The sequence below is a fragment of the Ambystoma mexicanum genome, chromosome 11, assembly GCF_040938575.1.
Source record: "Ambystoma mexicanum isolate Mex_15411 chromosome 11, UKY_AmexF1_1, whole genome shotgun sequence".
Classification (NCBI taxonomy): domain Eukaryota; kingdom Metazoa; phylum Chordata; class Amphibia; order Caudata; family Ambystomatidae; genus Ambystoma; species Ambystoma mexicanum.
The window spans coordinates 833,919,852-833,940,771 of NC_090934.1; the positions used below are offsets into that span (position 1 = coordinate 833,919,852).

At 49.4% G+C, this 20,920-nt stretch overlaps 1 protein-coding gene across 1 annotated transcript; it reads right to left on the minus strand.

Moving 5' to 3' along the window:
- Window positions 1–7,458: 7,458 nt before the first annotated feature.
- LOC138505048 (uncharacterized) lies at window positions 7,459–20,609 on the minus strand. Its single transcript, XM_069625376.1, has 3 exons — window positions 20,510–20,609; window positions 18,787–19,671; window positions 7,459–8,354 (listed from the first exon to the last, which is right to left on the minus strand). The coding sequence occupies exons 1-3, from the start codon at window positions 20,607–20,609 to the stop codon at window positions 7,459–7,461; spliced, it is 1,881 nt and encodes a 626-aa protein (XP_069481477.1).
- Window positions 20,610–20,920: the final 311 nt, after the last annotated feature.

Sequence of the window (20,920 nt, forward strand, 5' to 3'; positions counted from 1 at the left end):
TAGGGGGAAAATTGTCATAACCGGTTTGTGTTCTATTTTATAGATCGGCATTGATTTTACCATAACCAAGGAGGACCTCCTCGGGGAACCGAAAGGAGAAACCCAAGGAAATCCGGAGGGTCGCTCCACACGAGAAATGAAAACCTGAGAGAAGGCTGGGGGTATCGTTCCACATCCTAAACAGAGGCAGCGAGGAGAGCGTGTCGCATCATTCATTGAGGGGAGAAGGACTTACACCTGACTGAACCTGCTTTTCACAAAAAGAAAAAAATCCCACTTGCCCGACTCCTCCACGACTGGAAGTCAAGACGAAGTCGGGGAGGGGTATTCTCTGCTATATTTTGACCCACTCAGATGTGCCTCACTATATAACTTTACTGTAATGGTGAAAGAAACAGCCCAGAAAGACTGTGCTGACTCCTGTGCGCACCAAGATCTTTAAAACTGCGTTTGTGTCACAACCAGAAAAGGGCTGCACACTCGCTGCCCCACGCAGTTCCAGTGGGGTTGAAACAGAGTCCACACTGTAGGAGTATGCCAGTGGGCTCTGCAACATTTTACATGGAGCAAAGTAATTGAAGCAGCATCATGGTGGTGAAAAAAACCAAAAATGCCTTATAAAATGACACTTTCCCAACCGTCAAAAGTGCTGCTTGGCGCTAAATGCATCATATTCTCATAAACCACTGTGATTATAAAGGACCTGCAATGCCTAGGATCATTCATTGTGGCTCAGAGGAACCAGGCCTCATTTGAGTGACAGATCCAGTCCAATGTATCTTTGGAAAATCAATCCGAGGCTTTGTTTTCATTTTCACAGGAAACACAGCTATTTCTTTGCAACAGTTTCAAGGATCACTGTAACTGTATCCATGCTGCAAAACAATTCTAGCACTCAAGACAAGAACTATATGCTGCACAAAGCGTATATTTGCTGAGATGAAAACCAAATTTAAAGGAATAGTACAATAAGCTTTTTCCTGACTGAAGGGGGAAAATCGCCTATTTTAAAAGTACATTGTTGTGTCGCGGTTTAATTACTTAAGAAATGTAAAAGGATTTGTAATGGTAAAGACAAACTTATAAACTGTTTTAATTCTCTGGGCCTCATTACGACCCAGGCACTAATGGGTTAACGGCGCCGTAAAAGGCTTCGGCGCCGTTAACCTATTAGCGCCTAATTACGAGGTCCCTTTGCGGGACCCGACCTTAATGGCTGGTGTAGACCAGCCGTTAAAGTAGGGACCCGCAAAGGGACCTTGGTGCTAAGTACGGTGCCGCAATTTGTGGCACTGTACTTAGCGCCTTCCCCATTCCCATTGAGCCCTATGGGGCAAAAATGGGAATGGGGAAGGGCCATGGCGGCATGGGGAATTACCGCCCCGCCAACCTCGGAATGGGGTGGTAATTCCCCATTCCGCCATGGTGGACACCGGCATGGACCTAAGGCTAATTGCTAGCTGGAGGCTTTGAATCCACAGGACAATGGGGCTTTTCAAGTCACATTATACATTAGTCTTTGCCCCAGGCCAAGACAATAGCAGGCTAAGACACTCACCCTTCAGGTGGGAGGGGCAGGAAACTTCAATTAACAGATAGAGGCCTCACCCCGCTTCAAAGGATTGACATTTGCTTACAAAGAAAAAAAAACTGACAAGGACATAGGGGCCTCATTACGAGGTTGCCGGTAAGCGAAAATCGATGCCGGTAAAGGATTACCAGCATCGCTTACCACTCCGGTGTATTCTGACCCTGCAACGAGCTATTAACGTCAAATTACAAACCTCCCCTAAGAGTACTATCACAATGCATATAATTTACAGACCCCTGGGCCCACCTGGCTCATTTGAGGAAGACATCACCTCACTAGTAGCCGCAAGCTCCAAACCTTCAGCACAAATGATTATACTTGGAGACTTCAATCTTGGGTTTAATGACCCTCTTGACACCCCAGCCACTGCCCTGGCCACGGTATTAGAGCAGCATGGCCTCCCTCAACTCTGCTCCAAACCTACCCACTCGAAGGGCAGAATCCTTGACTGGGTAACCGCCCTCAATTGCAACATCACCTTGAAAGACCCTGTACAACTCATCTGGATGGATCACTATTTCCTCCCACTCGACATTAATATCAGTAACCTAGTGCATAAAAAGCCTATTCTTGCACCAGCATGCCCAACGAGGAAAAAGAGCAACATCACAGCGGAAGCCTTAATACCCCTGGTGACCCCTATTCTGAACGCCCTACTTGCTACAACTGACTTAAACCTGCTGGTCAACGCCTATAATGATTCCATGGCCAAAGCTATCGACACCATTGCCCCACTAAAATGCGTAAAGCGAAACCTATAGCGCACTTGAATACATGGTACATCCCTGAGCTCAAACTTATCCGACAACAAAAAAGCAAACTTGAATCACTATGGAAATCAGTGCCTTCAGTAGACAACAGAACTAATCTCACCAATATCTCCACCTTCTACAAAAATGAGATTACATGTGCTAAGAAAGAATCTCTTAATTCCAGGATCTCTCAGGCAGGTTCTAGTACCAAAGAGCTCTTCAACATCCTAAAGGAATTAGAAAACACCACTCCTCCAGCAGACACCTGTACTAAGGATAAACCATGGTGCATAGGGATCCAGAATGCCCTTGCTAACAAAATCTCAGGGCTCCAAACTAAAATTGAAAACAAACAACAACAACTCACTCATGTTCCTACTTCCAGATCCACCACTCCTTCACCTACCGCCACTAACGCAGGCTTCACCTTCAAAAAGGTAACGATACCTGTAGTACAAAAAATTATAGCATCCCTGAAACCCTCAAACTGCAAGGGGGACAGTTGCCCCGCACAGATCATAAAAGATGCAGCCAGGGATCTTTCCCCCTTCATTACCAAATTAATAAACCTGTCATTCTCCAATAACACGGTCCCCAGTAATCTGAAACAATCCTGGGTCCTACCATTGTTAAAAAAAAACTCTCGACCCAGATATACCCACGAATTATAGACCCATTACCACTGTCCCATTCTTACTAAAAATTCTTGACAGAGTGGCCTATCTACAAATTCAGGATTACCTTGAGACAAACCAACTACTAGAAACTCGCCAGTCTGGCTTTCGTCCTCAACATGGGACAGAAACGGCCCTTGTTGATCTCAAGAGCCAGATAGACAAACTCAAAGATAAAGGTAGGGCTGCCATCCTTCTTCTCCTTGACCTCTCTGCTGCCTTTGACCTGGTTGACCACAAAATATTATGCAACCACCTGTCATCGGCAGCACACTTCTCCCACTCTGCAGTCACATGGATCCAATTCTTCCTTGACAACAGGACCATGTGGGTCTTCTCAACCCTAGCAGTGGCCGACCCTATTCCCATTACCTGCGGTGTCCCACAAGGATCTTGTGTCTCACCCACTTTGTATAATATATTTACAAAGCCCCTATTCGACAAGTTGGACCAGCTGGATGTCACCTACACTAACTACGCAGATGACACCCAGATACTCCTCACTTTGTCCGGCAATTACATCTCAGACGCCAACCGGATCACTGAAGTCTTCTCCATCATTCAGGCTTGGATGGCCATACATGGCCTCTGCCTGAATGATGACAAGACCGAACTGCTCCTTGTCGGCTCACCTAATACCATCCGGAATCTCAGCCCTAGTTACACTAGCTTGACCATCGACGGTAACCTCATTCCCATCGCCAAGAGTGTACAAACTCTTGGTTTTTATCTAGACACGAATACCAACCTCGCCAAACATATTAATATGACAGCCTCAGCCACTGCTTATACTGGTAAACTAATTAGGGCCTGCAGACCATTGATCTCCCCTAACAACTGCCTCATTTTAGCCACAGCACTTATACAATCCAAACTGGATTACTGTAACAGCTTTTATGTAGGTGCCAATAAAACGGTAATCAATAAATTGCAAGTCCTACAAAACAATGCACTCTGTGCCGCCCTCAATATTCCTAGAAGAGAACATATCTCGGCCGCAAGAATTTCATGCAAATGGCTCTCCATCCAACAAAAAGTAGACCTAAAAACCATCTGCCTCACCTACAAAGCCCTCAACTACTTAGCCCCGCCGTATTTAACTAATAAATTCACCTTAAGACAGAATACTAGAACCACCAGATCCTCCAATACACTACAACTGACGGTGCCCAAATACTCCCTTAAAAGAGCCGGTGGATCCAGCTTCCCAGTTTTAGCCTCACAACTGTGGAATACTATTCCACTAGATATCAAATCCACCCGCACCTTCCAACCTTTCAGAACTAAGGTCATCACCTGGCTACTCAATAAATAACCAACTATGGATATATGCCTAATGTATGAACGTGTGCTTTACTATGTCTGCTCATTACTATCTATGCACTAACTGCTGTATTGTAACCATACAAATGTACAAATGTTCCTCACTATTGCCTGTAGCCTGATGTTTAAGCGCCCATATACCCCTGGGTCAGGAGCACTATACAAAATAAATAAACAAACAAACAAACAAACCCTAAATAACGGTGCCTCTAATAGCGGCATGGGCGCGTACAAGCGCCCCTTTAGGGAGCAAATACCGGCATGCTGGTAATAGGAGGACATCCCAACCCACACAGACATGCAAATACCGGCATCGGGAAGCCGGTAATCACGGGCTGCATCCACCCGCAAACAGCAATCTGGAAACAAGCCAACTGCCACAGGTGCACAGAATCCCCACAGGTGGAGTCAATGGAGGCTGGGCCAGTATAAAATGAGCACACCCACACACCACACCCCTTCCAACACCAAAAAATGCTACCACTAGCTGTTGCAATCATGGCACTGGAGGACATGCCAATACTGCTACAACTACAGCAACAACACCAACTACAACAACAACTACAGCAGCAACAACAGGCAGCACAGAGGAGATGCAGGAGGAGAAGGAGGGTGAGACAGGCCCAGCAATTACCACTAGCGTAGCCAGCAGTGCCTCGTAGGCAGCCACCAATCCCTCGCACCAGACCCAGCCCATTCAACCTAACCCTTGAGCAGATCCACACCCTGTACCGGTTGGACTGGGACACCATCACCACCATAATGGACATGATACAGAACGACATTGCCAGTCTCATAGAAATACGCACTGCCATCCCCCCTCTACTAAAGGTGGTGTCTGTGCTACACTTCCTGGCCACAGGCACCTATCCACACACAGTGGGCCAGCTGCATGGCAATTCACAGCCACTATTTTCACGCATGTTGAACCAAGTGCTGGATGCCCTCCTGAAGCACGCAAGCACCCACATATCCCTACCATGGACTGCCCAAGCGATAGCTGACACCAAAGTATGCTTCAATGCACTGGCAGGCATGCCTAATTGTGTTGGTGCCCTCAACTGCACCCATGTGGAATTGGTAATCCCCCATGCCGTAGAGTTGGTGTACCGCAATCGCAAGCAATACCACTCCATCAATGTGCAAATGATATGTTACTCCAGCAAGATCATTACACATTGCTGCGCCCAATTTCCCGGATCAACACATGATGCCATGGTACTGTGCAACTCCACGCTACCCCGACACATGGAGCGACATGCTGGACCACGTGCCTGGCTGCTTGGTGAGTTGCACAACTGGCCCATGGCAGTGCTTTGGGGTACTGATGTGTAGGGATGCATAATCCACCTTGTTGGGAAAGAAGGGGGTGCATACTCCACCTGGTTGGGAAAGGAGGGGATGCATATTCCACCTGGTTGGGAAAGGGGGGGATGCATACTCTGCTTGGTTGGGAAAGGGGGGGATGCATACTCCACCTGGTTGGGAAAGGGGGGGATGCATACTCCACCTGGTTGGGAAAGGGGGGGATGCATACTCTGCTTGGTTGGGAAAGAAGGGGGTGCATACTCCACCTGGTTGGAAAAGGGGGGGATGCATATTCCACCTGGTTGGGAAAGGGGGGGATGCATACTCTGCTTGGTTGGGAAAGGGGGGGATGCATACTCCACCTGGTTGGGAAAGGGGGGGATGCATACTCCACCTGGTTGGGAAAGGGGGGATGCATACTCCACCTGGTTGGAAAGGGGGGGATGCATACTCCACCTGGTTGGGAAAGGGGGGATGCATACTCCACCTGGTTGGGAAAGGGGGGGTGCATACTCCACCTGGTTGGGAAAGGGGGGGTGCATACTCCACCTGGGTGCAATTGTCGGTGATTGGAGAATGCATGCAGAGCTAAACACTCCAGACCTGAACCTCCCAAACGGAACATGACACATCACTGGCACAAATTAAACAAATAATGCATATCGATGACAACAAGTAAGAGGCACAACCAGGCCACCATGGTGATGGCAAACAATGCATGACTGTACAGGACTGCAACTGTGCCAATGTGGCTAGTGTGACCATGCATAGTGTAGAATTAACTTCTTGAATGGGAGGCAAAACATTGTCGTACTACCACAGTACATCCGCCTCAGTATGCATGATTACACCCTGCATCATCCATTGAACGCCATCCAGACTACCACACCTCATAACAGTATAGAATGCATCTAGGTGACAATTTATCTGACGTATAGGGACATGTGCATGTCCACACCAAATAGCTGCCGCCATGACTGTGCTTCCTGAAGGTGGCAGCTCAGAGTGACACAAACCTATTTGTATTTGCTTGCAAGTGATGGAGGATATCCCTTGAGGCCGTGGCTACTTACCCCTGTGCGGAACCCGCAGAACACCCATGAAGAGGAGTACAATCGTGTGCACACCCGCACCCGTGTTGTGATTGAGCAGACCTTTGGCCTGTTGAAGATGCGTTTCCGCTGCCTAAGCAGGTCTGGTGGAGCACTCCTATATAGGCCTGAGAAGGTGGCAAAGATCACCATGGCCTGTGTCATGCTGCACAACATGTGCGTCCGGAGAAATGTACCACTGCCACCTGACATTGACATGCATGCCCCGGGTGAGGATGATGAGGATGGAGACAGAGGTGAAGTAGCCCCCCTGCCAGTACATGATGCACGGGATGGCCATGCTGTACGCCAGGCACTAATTCACGAATACTTCTGAACCACAGGGACTATGATAGACATGTGTCCGTGACACACTGGCTCCATGTGGACATGCACACTTGGATTGTTTGGAGTTGGCCACTGAACACCATCACACATTAAATGGATATGCACAAAATGAACAATGTCCAGGCATTGATTTTTTTGGCACACAATGGGTGTATTTTTTAAAACAGGGAAAAATGTGAATACTCCCCCTAACCCCCAGTGAACTCCCCAACCCACCCTACAAACCCTGAAACCCCCCAGTGAACTCCCCAACCCACCCTACAAACCCCAAATGTCCTCCAAGAAATGGTTCCCTTCACCCACAACCATGTGTCCGACTCCCATTGTCTGGGCACTCTACTTCCTGGCATTTTTGTTGTCCGGGGGTGGCATCACCGAGTACCGTGAACTCCTCCGGTCATCCACACAGGGCTTGCGGGGACCGAGGATGCAGGTGTTGTAGCAGTGGATGTGTCCGAGGCAGGTTCCACTCCTGCTCCAAGGCGTGGCCACTGAATATGGAGCAGGATGGAGGTTAGGACTTGGGTGACTGCCTCCAGACAGTCCCTCATGAGGACAGCCGACGCATTTACAGCAGCAGTGTTTGCAGCAATGGCAGCTGTGGTCTCCCCAATGGCAGTTGTGGTCCCCGCAATGGCAGTAGCAATGGCCCTCCTAGTGTCCTCCCCATCGGCAATATACTGCCGCAGGAGGTCGAGCATTGACTCCTGTCGTGCCTCCACCCTCGACAGGCGTGCCTCCAAGGTTTTGGTGGGTGCTGGAGTGGTAGTAGCTGGAGTGGTGGTAGCTGGAGTGGTGGTAGCTGGAGTGGTGGATGGTGCATTCACGGGGCCTGCATCCTGGGTGCTGTCCTCCTCGAAATGGCACACGCCCAAATCCCTGAGGTCGGAGTCATGGAGGCAGGGATCGTCACTGCTGTAGGCCTCCATATGGGGTGGGTGGGTGGGCAGGGGGGTTGGGGTGGGGATAGTAGACACAACTGTGACACCTTCGGGGGCCACATTGGCATCCACAACATCCGCGGTGGTTGGTGGGGCAGGAAGTGACAACCCTCCATCTGTTGTGGGTGTGTGCTGCTGGTCCTGATGTGTGTGGGCCACACTGGCAGCAGGTGTTGTTTGCTGGCTTTCCACCCAGTCAGGCACACTACCTGTGGGTCTGGCCTGTTTATCTGGCTGGGGGATGGTGGTGGCGGTGGCCCTTGGCCTATGGCGTGATGTAGATGTCCTTGCACTCGGCTCCTGACTGGCATCTTCCTCATCGGTGCCTGGGGGTTAGAAGAGATGCAGGTCAACAGTGATGGTGTCACATGCCAGCAACATACTATAGTGCTGTTCAATATTCATACATTCATGCATCCATGTCTTACAGGTATGTGGCACTTGGTATTCTGAGGGGGTATATTGACAACCAATGCATGGCAGGTGGCATGCCGTTGATATGGGGGTTGTGTGTTGGGTTACATGGGCACGGTCCTGGTATGTTGCTGTGTGTTGGTTTTGGGATTGGCACTCAGCATGCATTTCTGTGTGATAGGGTTTGGGCCGCAATCTTGACTTGGATATGTTGATGTGGGTGTAGGGACATGCATTGCTTTGACTAGTCTCACTTCCACGTCACTTGTGCTAAGTCATGGTTTCCCCTACAGGGATGTGCAGGGTCACTCACCTCTTTCTGGGGATGATGCTGCACCTATCTCCATCTCTCCAAATCCCTCTACTGACTCAGGGGGCCTCATTACGAGGTTGGAGGTAGCCATGGCTGCCTCCAAACTCGTTCCGACTCCGCCCTGGTGAATGGAGCAATTACCGGTCCATTCCAAGGTTGGCGGGACCGGTAATTCCCCATTCACCAGGGCCATTCCCCATTCCCATTTGAGCCCCCATAGGGCTCAATGGGAATGGGGAAGGCGCTTATAACAGTACCGCAAATTGCGGTACCGTTATTAGCTCTAGAGTCCCTTTGCGGGTCCCGTCCTTAATGCCTGAAAAAAACAGGCGTTAAGGAAGGACCCACAAAGGGAACTCGTAGTAGGGTGGTAAGGGATTACCGGCACCGTTGCCCTTACCCGTGCCGGTAATCCCTTACCACCCACCTCGTAATGAGGCCCAGGGTCAATAAATGTGCTTGCAGTCTCCTCCCAGGGCATCAGCTTAGCAGGTGAGTGTGGACCCCCACCTGTCGCCATGGCCGCCCTCCTGTTGCTTGACAGGATGTTTCTCACCCTCAAGCGGAGGTCGTCCCACCTCTTGCGGCAGTCACGCACAGTACGTGGGGTGGTCCCCACGGCCAACACCTTCCGGGCAACCTCCTGCCAGATTTCCTTTCTCCTCATCTGGGCTTCACGCTTCATGCCGTTGCCTTTCATTATGTCTGCATGTGCAGCCAGAGTGTCCGCAAGCATATTGAGCTCTGCGTCAGAGCAACGCTATTTCCGCTGCCGGGGGGGTCGTCTTCCAGGTGGGCTTGGACATCCTCAGGGTTTTCCAACACAGCACGACACGAAAAGACTGGTGGTTAGGGAGGATGGCAATGGATTGTGTTTTTAAAGATGGCCGCCGGCCCATTTCCCGTTCCTGTGCGATGACGTTATTTCCGGGTCCGGTTTTACGAACCCGGTATTAGCATGGTGGTATTACCAGGCCGGTATTTAGGGGTTGCTCCGAGGCGGGTCCCGTGATGCCACTATCGGGGGGTTGGAGGGACTTTAGCGGCATACCGTTATTGCCATTACCGGCATGGGGGTTCGCGTGTGCTTGCGCACTCATGATCACCCGCTATTAGCGGGTTCATACGAGCACGGACCCGCTCTTACCGGCATGCCGGTAATTAACTCGTTTTTACCATGCTACTCGTAATGAGGCCTTTAGTGTTTAAAAGCCTATTTGTGACTGAATTTTAAAGACATTTAACTTTGCCACAAGAATGAGGGCAACGTGAAAAGTGCATAATTCTAAATCTAATGTTATGCTATTCATTTGAAAACTTGGTAGAGCTTCTTACTGGTTAAGGAACAGAAGTTATGAAGAATGACCGATTGTGCGAAAAGTATTAATGCGGTGAATATAACATTTTGTACACATATCCCACATATCGGGGGTTTCATACTATCTTAGAAATCTTGCGAGAGGTTGCATACTGGCCACACATGGGGCAGGACCTCAACCAATACTTGAAGGGGTGTCCTGTGTGTGCAATATTTCAGCCAACATCACTCACACACCGAGCTCCACTCCAAAAGAGGGGGATCACACTGCCTTGGTCAGATTTACAAGTAGATTTCATCGGGCCTGTGATTCATTCCTCTAGGGGGAACAAGTACATGTTAACCGTAATATGCTTGCCTATTAAATGGGTGGAATGTCTCCCGACTCCAAATTGCAAGGCAGAACAGGCAGAAACAGCAGCTGCCCTGATGATCAATCACATCTTCTCGCGTTTTGAACTACCCCAAAGGATTGAGTCCGACCGAGGTAGTCACCTCACCAGCAAAGTGATGACAAAGATGGGGTAAAAAGGAAACTACACATTGCATACCACCAGTCCTCTAGTGGTGGAGTTGAGAGGTACAATAAAACCATTGTGAGCATACTAAAAAAGTTTGTGGCAGACTTTGGGCCAAGTTGGGATAGTCGATTACCACTTGTCATGATGGCCATCAGATCTACCCCTTCTTCTGCAACTAAAATGTCTCCATTTGAGCTGATGACTGGGCAAAGGGTGGTGCTACCCCATCATCTGCTCTATAGAACCCAAGAGCAGACACTAATAAATGCCCCCACAACTCATGAGAATGTGAGAAAACACCTTCAACATGCTTTTGTGTATGCTCAGCAGAATCTAGAAAGATCTGCAGACAGCATGAAGACCCACTATGATCTAAAGACAACCAAAAAGGAATACCAAGTAGGAGACGGGGTCTACTTGTACAATTTCCAAAGGAACCAAGCCAAAGAGCGCACATTTTTTCCTAGCTGGCGGGGACCTTTTGAAATTGTGGACAAAATCTCACCTGTCACCTACAGAATCCACATCCCAAAGTGCGACTTCAGAGAAGAAAAAAAGAGGGTCCACATCAATCAGCTAAAGAGTTGCCATCCAGGGCACACTTTGAGGCAAATAGAGGAGTCCATAGAAAACCCAGTACGGGATACTTCTGAAGCATAGAAATATTTCAATGTTCACTGAATGCATGTATATCCCACTGCTGAAATCCCGATTGGAGGACAGTAGGGGGAAAATTGTCATAACCGGTTTGTGTTCTATTTTATAGATCGGCATTGATTTTACCATAACCAAGGAGGACCTCCTCGGGGAACCGAAAGGAGAAACCCAAGGAAATCCGGAGGGTCGCTCCACACGAGAAATGAAAACCTGAGAGAAGGCTGGGGGTATAGTTCCACATCCTAAACAGAGGCAGCGAGGAGAGCGTGTCGCATCATTCACTGAGGGGAGAAGGACTTACACCTGACTGAACCTGCTTTTTACGAAAAGAAAAAAATCCCACTTGCCCGACTCCTCCACGAGTGGAAGTCAAGACGAAGTCGGGGAGGGGTATTCTCTGCTATATTTTGACCCACTCAGATGTGCCTCACTATATAACTTTACTGTAATGGTGAAAGAAACAGCCCAGAAAGACTGTGTTGACTCCTGTGCGCACCAAGATCTTTAAAACTGCGTTTGTGTCACAACCAGAAAAGGGCTGCACACTCGCTGCCCCACGCAGTTCTAGTGGGGTTGAAACAGAGTCCACACTGTAGGAGTATGCCAGTGGGCTCTGCAACATTTTACATGGAGCAAAGTAATTGAAGCAGCATCATGGTGGTGAAAAAAACCGAAAATGCCTTATAAAATGACACTTTCCCAACCGTCAAAAGTGCTGCTTGGCGCTAAATGCATCATATTCTCATAAACCACTGTGATTATAAAGGACCTGCAATGCCTAGGATCATTCATTGTGGCTCAGAGGAACCAGGCCTCATTTGAGTGACAGATCCAGTCCAATGTATCTTTGGAAAATCAACCCGAGGCTTTGTTTTCATTTTCACAGGAAACACAGCTATTTCTTTGCAACAGTTTCAAGGATCACTGTAACTGTATCCATGGTGCAAAACAATTCTAGCACTCAAGACAAGAACTATATGCTGCACAAAGCGTATATTTGCTGAGATGAAAACCAAATTTAAAGGAATAGTACAATAAGCTTTTTCCTGACTGAAGGGGGAAAATCGCCTATTTTAAAAGTACATTGTTGTGTCACGGTTTAATTACTTAAGAAATGTAAAAGGATTTGTAATGGTAAAGACACACTTATAAACTGTTTTAATTCTCTGGGCCTCATTACGACCCAGGCACTAATGGGTTAACGGCGCCGTAAAAGGCTTCGGCGCCGTTAACCTATTAGCGCCTAATTACGAGGTCCCTTTGCGGGACCCGACCTTAATGGCTGGTGTAGACCAGCCGTTAAAGTAGGGACCCGCAAAGGGACCTTGGTGCTAAGTACGGTGCCGCAATTTGCGGCACTGTACTTAGCGCCTTCCCCATTCCCATTGAGCCCTATGGGGCAAAAATGGGAATGGGGAAGGGCCATGGCAGCATGGGGAATTACCGCCCCGCCAACCTCGGAATGGGGTGGTAATTCCCCATTCCGCCATGGTGGACACCGGCATGGACCTAAGGCTAATTGCTAGCTGGAGGCTTTGAATCCACAGGACAATGGGGCTTTTCAAGTCACATTATACATTAGTCTTTGCCCCAGGCCAAGACAATAGCAGGCTAAGACACTCACCCTTCAAGTGGGAGGGGCAGGAAACTTCAATTAACAGATAGAGGCCTCACCCCGCTTCAAAGGATTGACATTTGCTTACAAAGAAAAAAAAACTGACAAGGACATAGGGGCCTCATTACGAGGTTGCCGGTAAGCGAAAATCGATGCCGGTAAAGGATTACCAGCATCGCTTACCACTCCGGTGTATTCTGACCCTGCAACGAGCTACTAACGTCAAATTACAAACCTCCCCTAAGAGTACTATCACAATGCATATAATTTACAGACCCCTGGGCCCACCTGGCTCATTTGAGGAAGACATCACCTCACTAGTAGCCGCAAGCTCCAAACCTTCAGCACAAATGATTGTACTTGGAGACTTCAATCTTGGGTTTAATGACCCTCTTGACACCCCAGCCACTGCCCTGGCCACGGTATTAGAGCAGCATGGCCTCCCTCAACTCTGCTCCAAACCTACCCACTCGAAGGGCAGAATTCTTGACTGGGTAACCGCCCTCAATTGCAACATCACCTTGAAAGACCCTGTACAACTCATTGGGATGGATCACTATTTCCTCCCACTCGACATTAATATCAGTAACCTAGTGCATAAAAAGCCTATTCTTGCACCAGCATGCCCAAAGAGGAAAAAGAGCAACATCACAGCGGAAGCCTTAATACCCCTGGTGACCCCTATTCTGAACCCCCTACTTGCTACAACTGACTTAAACCTGCTGGTCAACGCCTATAATGATTCCATGGCCAAAGCTATCGACACCATTGCCCCACTAAAATGCGTAAAGCGAAACCTATAGCGCACTTGAATACATGGTACATCCCTGAGCTCAAACTTATCCGACAACAAAAAAGCAAACTTGAATCACTATGGAAATCAGTGCCTTCAGTAGACAACATAACTAATCTCACCAATATCTCCACCTTCTACAAAAATGAGATTACACGTGCTAAGAAAGAATCTCTTAATTCCAGGATCTCTCAGGCAGGTTCTAGTACCAAAGAGCTCTTCAACATCCTAAAGGAATTAGAAAACACCACTCCTCCAGCAGACACCTGTACTTAGGATAAACCATGGTGCATAGGGATCCGGAATGCCCTTGCTAACAAAATCTCAGGGCTCCAAACTAAAATTGAAAACAAACAACAACAACTCACTCATGTTCCTACTTCCAGATCCAGCACTCCTTCACCTACCGCCACTAACGCAGGCTTCACCTTCAAAAAGGTAACGATACCTGTAGTACAAAAAATTATAGCATCCCTGAAACCCTCAAACTACAAGGGGGACAGTTGCCCCGCACAGATCATAAAAGATGCAGCCAGGGATCTTTCCCCCTTCATTACCAAATTAATAAACCTGTCATTCTCCAATAACACGGTCCCCAGTAATCTTAAACAATCCTGGGTCCTACCATTGTTAAAAAAAAACTCTTGACCCAGATATACCCACGAATTATAGACCCATTACCACTGTCCCATTCTTACTTAAAATTCTTGACAGAGTGGCCTATCTACAAATTCAGGATTACCTTGAGACAAACCAACTACTAGAAACTCGCCAGTCTGGCTTTCGTCCTCAACATGGGACAGAAACTGCCCTTGTTGATCTCAAGAGCCAGATGGACAAACTCAAAGATAAAGGTAGGGCTGCCATCCTTCTTCTCCTTGACCTCTCTGCTGCCTTTGACCTGGTTGACCACAAAATATTATGCAACCACCTGTCATCGGCAGCACACTTCTCCCACTCTGCAGTCACATGGATCCAATTCTTCCTTGACAACAGGACCATGTGGGTCTTCTCAACCCTAGCAGCGGCCGACCCTATTCCCATTACCTGCGGTGTCCCACAAGGATCTTGTGTCTCACCCACTTTGTATAATATATTTACAAAGCCCCTATTCGACAAGTTGGACCAGCTGGATGTCACCTACACTAACTACGCAGATGACACCCAGATACTCCTCACTTTGTCCGGCAATTACATCTCAGACGCCAACCGGATCACTGAAGTCTTCTCCATCATTCAGGCTTGGATGGCCATACATGGCCTCTGCCTGAATGATGACAAGACCGAACTGCTCCTTGTCGGCTCACCTAATACCATCCGGAATCTCAGCCCTAGTTACACTAGCTTCACCATCGACGGTAACCTCATTCCCATCGCCAAGAGTGTACAAACTCTTGGTTTCTATCTAGACACGAATACCAACCTCGCCAAACATATTAATATGACAGCCTCAGCCACTGCTTATACTGGTAAACTAATTAGGGCCTGCAGACCATTGATCTCCCCTAACAACTGCCTCACTTTAGCCAGAGCACTTATACAATCCAAACTGGATTACTGTAACAGCTTTTATGTAGGTGCCAATAAAACGGTAATCAATAAATTGCAAGTCCTACAAAACAATGCACTCTGTGCTGCCCTCAATATTCCTAGAAGAGAACATATCTCGGCCGCAAGAATTTCATGCAAATGGCTCTCCATCCAACAAAAAGTAGACCTAAAAACCATCTGCCTCACCTACAAAGCCCTCAACTACTTAGCCCCGCCGTATTTAACTAATAAATTCACCTTAAGACAGAATACTAGAACCACCAGATCCTCCAATACACTACAACTGACGGTGCCCAAATACTCCCTTAAAAGAGCCGCTGGATCCAGCTTCCCAGTTTTAGCCTCACAACTGTGGAATACTATTCCACTAGATATCAAATCCACCCCCACCTTCCAACCTTTCAGAACTAAGGTCATCACCTGGCTACTCAATAAATAACCAACTATGGATATATGCCTAATGTATGAACGTATGCTTTACTATGTCTGCTCGTTACTATCTATGCACTAACTGCTGTATTGTAACCATACAAATGTACAAATGTTCCTCACTATTGCCTGTAAACTGATGTTTAAGCGCCCATATACCCCTGGGTCAGGAGCACTATACAAAATAAATAAACAAACAAACAAACAAACCCTAAATAACGGTGCCTCTAATAGCGGCATGGGCGCGTACAAGCGCCCCTTTAGGGAGCAAATACCGGCATGCTGGTAATAGGAGGACATCCCAACCCACACATACATGCAAATACCGGCATCGGGAAGCCGGTAATCACGGGCTGCATCCACCCGCAAACAGCAATCTGGAAACAAGCCAACTGCCACAGGTGCACACAATCCCCAAAGGCGGAGTCAATGGAGGCTGGGCCAGTATAAAATGAGCACACCCACACACTACACCCCTTCCAACACCAAAAAATGCTACCACTAGCTGTTGCAATCATGGCACTGGAGGACATGCCAATACTGCTACAACTACAGCAACAACACCAACTACAACAACAACTACAGCAGCAACAACAGGCAGCACAGAGAAGACGCAGGAGGAGAAGGAGGGTGAGACAGGCCCAGCAATTACCACTAGCGTAGCCAGCAGTGCCTCGTAGGCAGCCACCAATCCCTCGCACCAGACCCAGCCCATTCAACCTAACCCTTGAGCAGATCCACACCCTGTACCGGTTGGACTGGGACACCATCACCACCATAATGGACATGATACAGAACGACATTGCCAGCCTCATAGAAATACGCACTGCCATCCCCCCTCTACTAAAGGTGGTGTCTGTGCTACACTTCCTGGCCACAGGCACCTATCCACACACAGTGGGCCAGCTGCATGGCAATTCACAGCCACTATTTTCACGCATGTTGAACCAAGTGCTGGATGCCCTCCTGAAGCACGCAAGCACCCACATATCCCTACCATGGACTGCCCAAGCGATAGCTGACACCAAAGTACGCTTCAATGCACTGGCAGACATGCCTAATTGTGTTGGTGCCCTCAACTGCACCCATGTGGAATTGGTAATCCCCCATGCCGTAGAGGTGGTGTACCGCAATCGCAAGCAATACCACTCTATCAATGTGCAAATGATATGTTACTCCAGCAAGATCATTACACATTGCTGCGCCCAATTTCCCGGATCAACACATGATGCCATGGTACTGTGCAACTCCACGCTACCCTGACACATGGAGCGACATGCTGGACCACGTGTCTGGCTGCTTGGTGAGTTGCACAACTGGCCCATGGCAGTGCTTTGGGGTACTGATGTGTAGGGATGCATACTCCACCTTGTTGGGAAAGAAGGGGGTGCATACTCCACCTGGTTGGGAAAGGAGGGGATGCATATTCCACCTGGTTGGGAAAGGGGGGGATGCATACTCTGCTTGGTTGGGAAAGGGGGGGATGCATACTCCACCTGGTTGGGAAAGGGGGGGATGCATACTCCACCTGGTTGGGAAAGGGGGGGATGCATACTCTGCTTGGTTGGGAAAGAAGGGGGTGCATACTCCACCTGGTTGGAAAAGGGGGGGATGCATATTCCACCTGGTTGGGAAAGGGGGGGATGCATACTCTGCTTGGTTGGGAAAGGGGGGGATGCATACTCCACCTGGTTGGGAAAGGGGGGGATGCATACTCCACCTGGTTGGGAAAGGGGGGATGCATACTCCACCTGGTTGGAAAGGGGGGGATGCATACTCCACCTGGTTGGGAAAGGGGGGATGCATACTCCACCTGGTTGGGAAAGGGGGGGTGCATACTCCACCTGGTTGGGAAAGGGGGGGTGCATACTCCACCTGGGTGCAATTGTCGGTGATTGGAGAATGCATGCAGAGCTAAACACTCCAGACCTGAACCTCCCAAACGGAACATGACACATCACTGGCACAAATTAAACAAATAATGCATATCGATGACAACAAGTAAGAGGCACAACCAGGCCACCATGGTGATGGCAAACAATGCATGACTGTACAGGACTGCAACTGTGCCAATGTGGCTAGTGTGACCATGCATAGTGTAGAATTAACTTCTTGAATGGGAGGCAAAACATTGTCGTACTACCACAGTACATCCGCCTCAGTATGCATGATTACACCCTGCATCATCCATTGAACGCCATCCAGACTACCACACCTCATAACAGTATAGAATGCATCTAGGTGACAATTTATCTGACGTATAGGGACATGTGCATGTCCACACCAAATAGCTGCCGCCATGACTGTGCTTCCTGAAGGTGGCAGCTCAGAGTGACACAAACCTATTTGTATTTGCTTGCAAGTGATGGAGGATATCCCTTGAGGCCGTGGCTACTTACCCCTGTGCGGAACCCGCAGAACACCCATGAAGAGGAGTACAATCGTGTGCACACCCGCACCCGTGTTGTGATTGAGCAGACCTTTGGCCTGTTGAAGATGCGTTTCCGCTGCCTAAGCAGGTCTGGTGGAGCACTCCTATATAGGCCTGAGAAGGTGGCAAAGATCACCATGGCCTGTGTCATGCTGCACAACATGTGCGTCCGGAGAAATGTACCACTGCCACCTGACATTGACATGCATGCCCCGGGTGAGGATGATGAGGATGGAGACAGAGGTGAAGTAGCCCCCCTGCCAGTACGTGATGCACGGGATGGCCATGCTGTACGCCAGGCACTAATTCACGAATACTTCTGAACCACAGGGACTATGATAGACATGTGTCCGTGACACACTGGCTCCATGTGGACATGCACACTTGGATTGTTTGGAGTTGGCCACTGAACACCATCACACATTAAATGGATATGCACAAAATGAACAATGTCCAGGCATTGATTTTTTTGGCACACAATGGGTGTATTTTTTAAAACAGGGAAAAATGTGAATACTCCCCCTAACCCCCAGTGAACTCCCCAACCCACCCTACAAACCCTGAAACCCCCCAGTGAACTCCCCAACCCACCCTACAAACCCCAAATGTCCTCCAAGAAATGGTTCCCTTCACCCACAACCATGTGTCCGACTCCCATTGTCTGGGCACTCTACTTCCTGGCATTTTTGTTGTCCGGGGGTGGCATCACCGAGTACCGTGAACTCCTTCGGTCATCCACACAGGGCTTGCGGGGACCGAGGATGCAGGTGTTGTAGCAGTGGATGTGTCCGAGGCAGGTTCCACTCCTGCTCCAAGGCGTGGCCACTGAATATGGAGCAGGATGGAGGTTAGGACTTGGGTGATTGCCTCCAGACAGTCCCTCATGAGGACAGCCGACGCATTTACAGCAGCAGTGTTTGCAGCAATGGCAGCTGTGGTCTCCCCAATGGCAGTTGTGGTCCCCGCAATGGCAGTAGCAATGGCCCTCCTAGTGTCCTCCCCATCGGCAATATACTGCCGCAGGAGGTCGAGCATTGACTCCTGTCGTGCCTCCACCCTCGACAGGCGTGCCTCCAAGGTTTTGGTGGGTGCTGGAGTGGTAGTAGCTGGAGTGGTGGTAGCTGGAGTGGTGGTAGCTGGAGTGGTGGATGGTGCATTCACGGGGCCTGCATCCTGGGTGCTGTCCTCCTCGAAAGGGCACACGCCCAAATCCCTGAGGTCGGAGTCATGGAGGCAGGGATCGTCACTGCTGTAGGCCTCCATATGGGGTGGGTGGGTGGGCAGGGGGGTTGGGGTGGGGATAGTAGACACAACTGTGACACCTTCGGGGGCCACATTGGCATCCACAACATCCGCGGTGGTTGGTGGGGCAGGAAGTGACAACCCTCCATCTGTTGTGGGTGTGTGCTGCTGGTCCTGATGTGTGTGGGCCACACTGGCAGCAGGTGTTGTTTGCTGGCTTTCCACCCAGTCAGGCACACTACCTGTGGGTCTGGCCTGTTTATCTGGCTGGGGGGTGGTGGTGGCGGTGGCCCTTGGCCTATGGCGTGATGTAGATGTCCTTGCACTCGGCTCCTGACTGGCATCTTCCTCATCGGTGCCTGGGGGTTAGAAGAGATGCAGGTCATCAGTGATGGTGTCACATGCCAGCAACATACTATAGTGCTGTTCAATATTCATACATTCATGCATCCATGTCTTACAGGTATGTGGCACTTGGTATTCTGAGGGGGTATATTGACAACCAATGCATGGCAGGTGGCATGCCGTTGATATGGGGGTTGTGTGTTGGGTTACATGGGCATGGTCCTGGTATGTTGCTGTGTGTTGGTTTTGGGATTGGCACTCAGCATGCATTTCTGTGTGATAGGGTTTGGGCCGCAATCTTGACTTGGATATGTTGATGTGGGTGTAGGGACATGCATTGCTTTGACTAGTCTCACTTCCACGTCACTTGTGCTAAGTCATGGTTTCCCCTACAGGGATGTGCAGGGTCACTCACCTCTTTCTGGGGATGATGCTGCACCTATCTCCATCTCTCCAAATCCCTCTACTGACTCAGGGGGCCTCATTACGAGGTTGGAGGCAGCCATGGCGCTATTAGCGCCATGGCTGCCTCCAAACTCGTTCCGACTCCGCCCTGGTGAATGGAGCAATTACCGGTCCATTCCAAGGTTGGCGGGACCGGTAATTCCCCATTCACCAGGACCATTCCCCATTCCCATTTGAGCCCCCATAGGGCTCAATGGGAATGGGGAAGGCGCTTATAACAGTACCGCAAATTGCGGTACCGTTATTAGCTCTAGAGTCCCTTTGCGGGTCCCGTCCTTAATGCCTGAAAAAAACAGGCGTTAAGGAAGGACCCACAAAGGGAACTCGTAGTAGGGTGGTAAGGGATTACCGGCACCGTTGCCCTTACCCGTGCCGGTAATCCCTTACCGCCCACCTCGTAATGAGACCCAGGGTCAATAAATGTGCTGGCAGTCTCCTCCCAGGGCATCAGCTTAGCAGGTGAGTGTTGACCCCCACCTGTCGCCATGGCCGCCCTCCTGTTGCTTGACAGGATGTTTCTCACCCTCAAGCGGAGGTCGTCCCACCTCTTGCGGCAGTCACGCACAGTACGTGGGGTGGTCCCCACGGCCAACACCTTCCGGGCAACCTCCTGCCAGATTTCCTTTCTCCTCATCTGGGCTTCACGCTTCATGCCGTTGCCTTTCATTATGTCTGCATGTGCAGCCAGAGTGTCCGCAAGCATATTGAGCTCTGCGTCAGAGAAACGCTGTTTCCGCTGCCGGGGGGTCGTCTTCCAGCTGGGCTTGGACATCCTCAGGGTTTTCCAACACAGCACGA

Bases quoted from the DNA above. Each gene is read 5' to 3' on its own strand.
- LOC138505048 (XM_069625376.1), bottom strand. From the start codon at position 20,609: ATGGCGACAGGTGGGGGTCAACACTCACCTGCTAAGCTGATGCCCTGG. The intron at 19,672-20,509 runs GTAAGGGATTAC...TCTAACCCCCAG, and splicing joins GTCTCATTACGAGGTGGGCG to GCACCGATGAGGAAGATGCC. The intron at 8,355-18,786 runs GTACTCGGTGAT...TCTAACCCCCAG, and splicing joins GATGACCGAAGGAGTTCACG to GCACCGATGAGGAAGATGCC.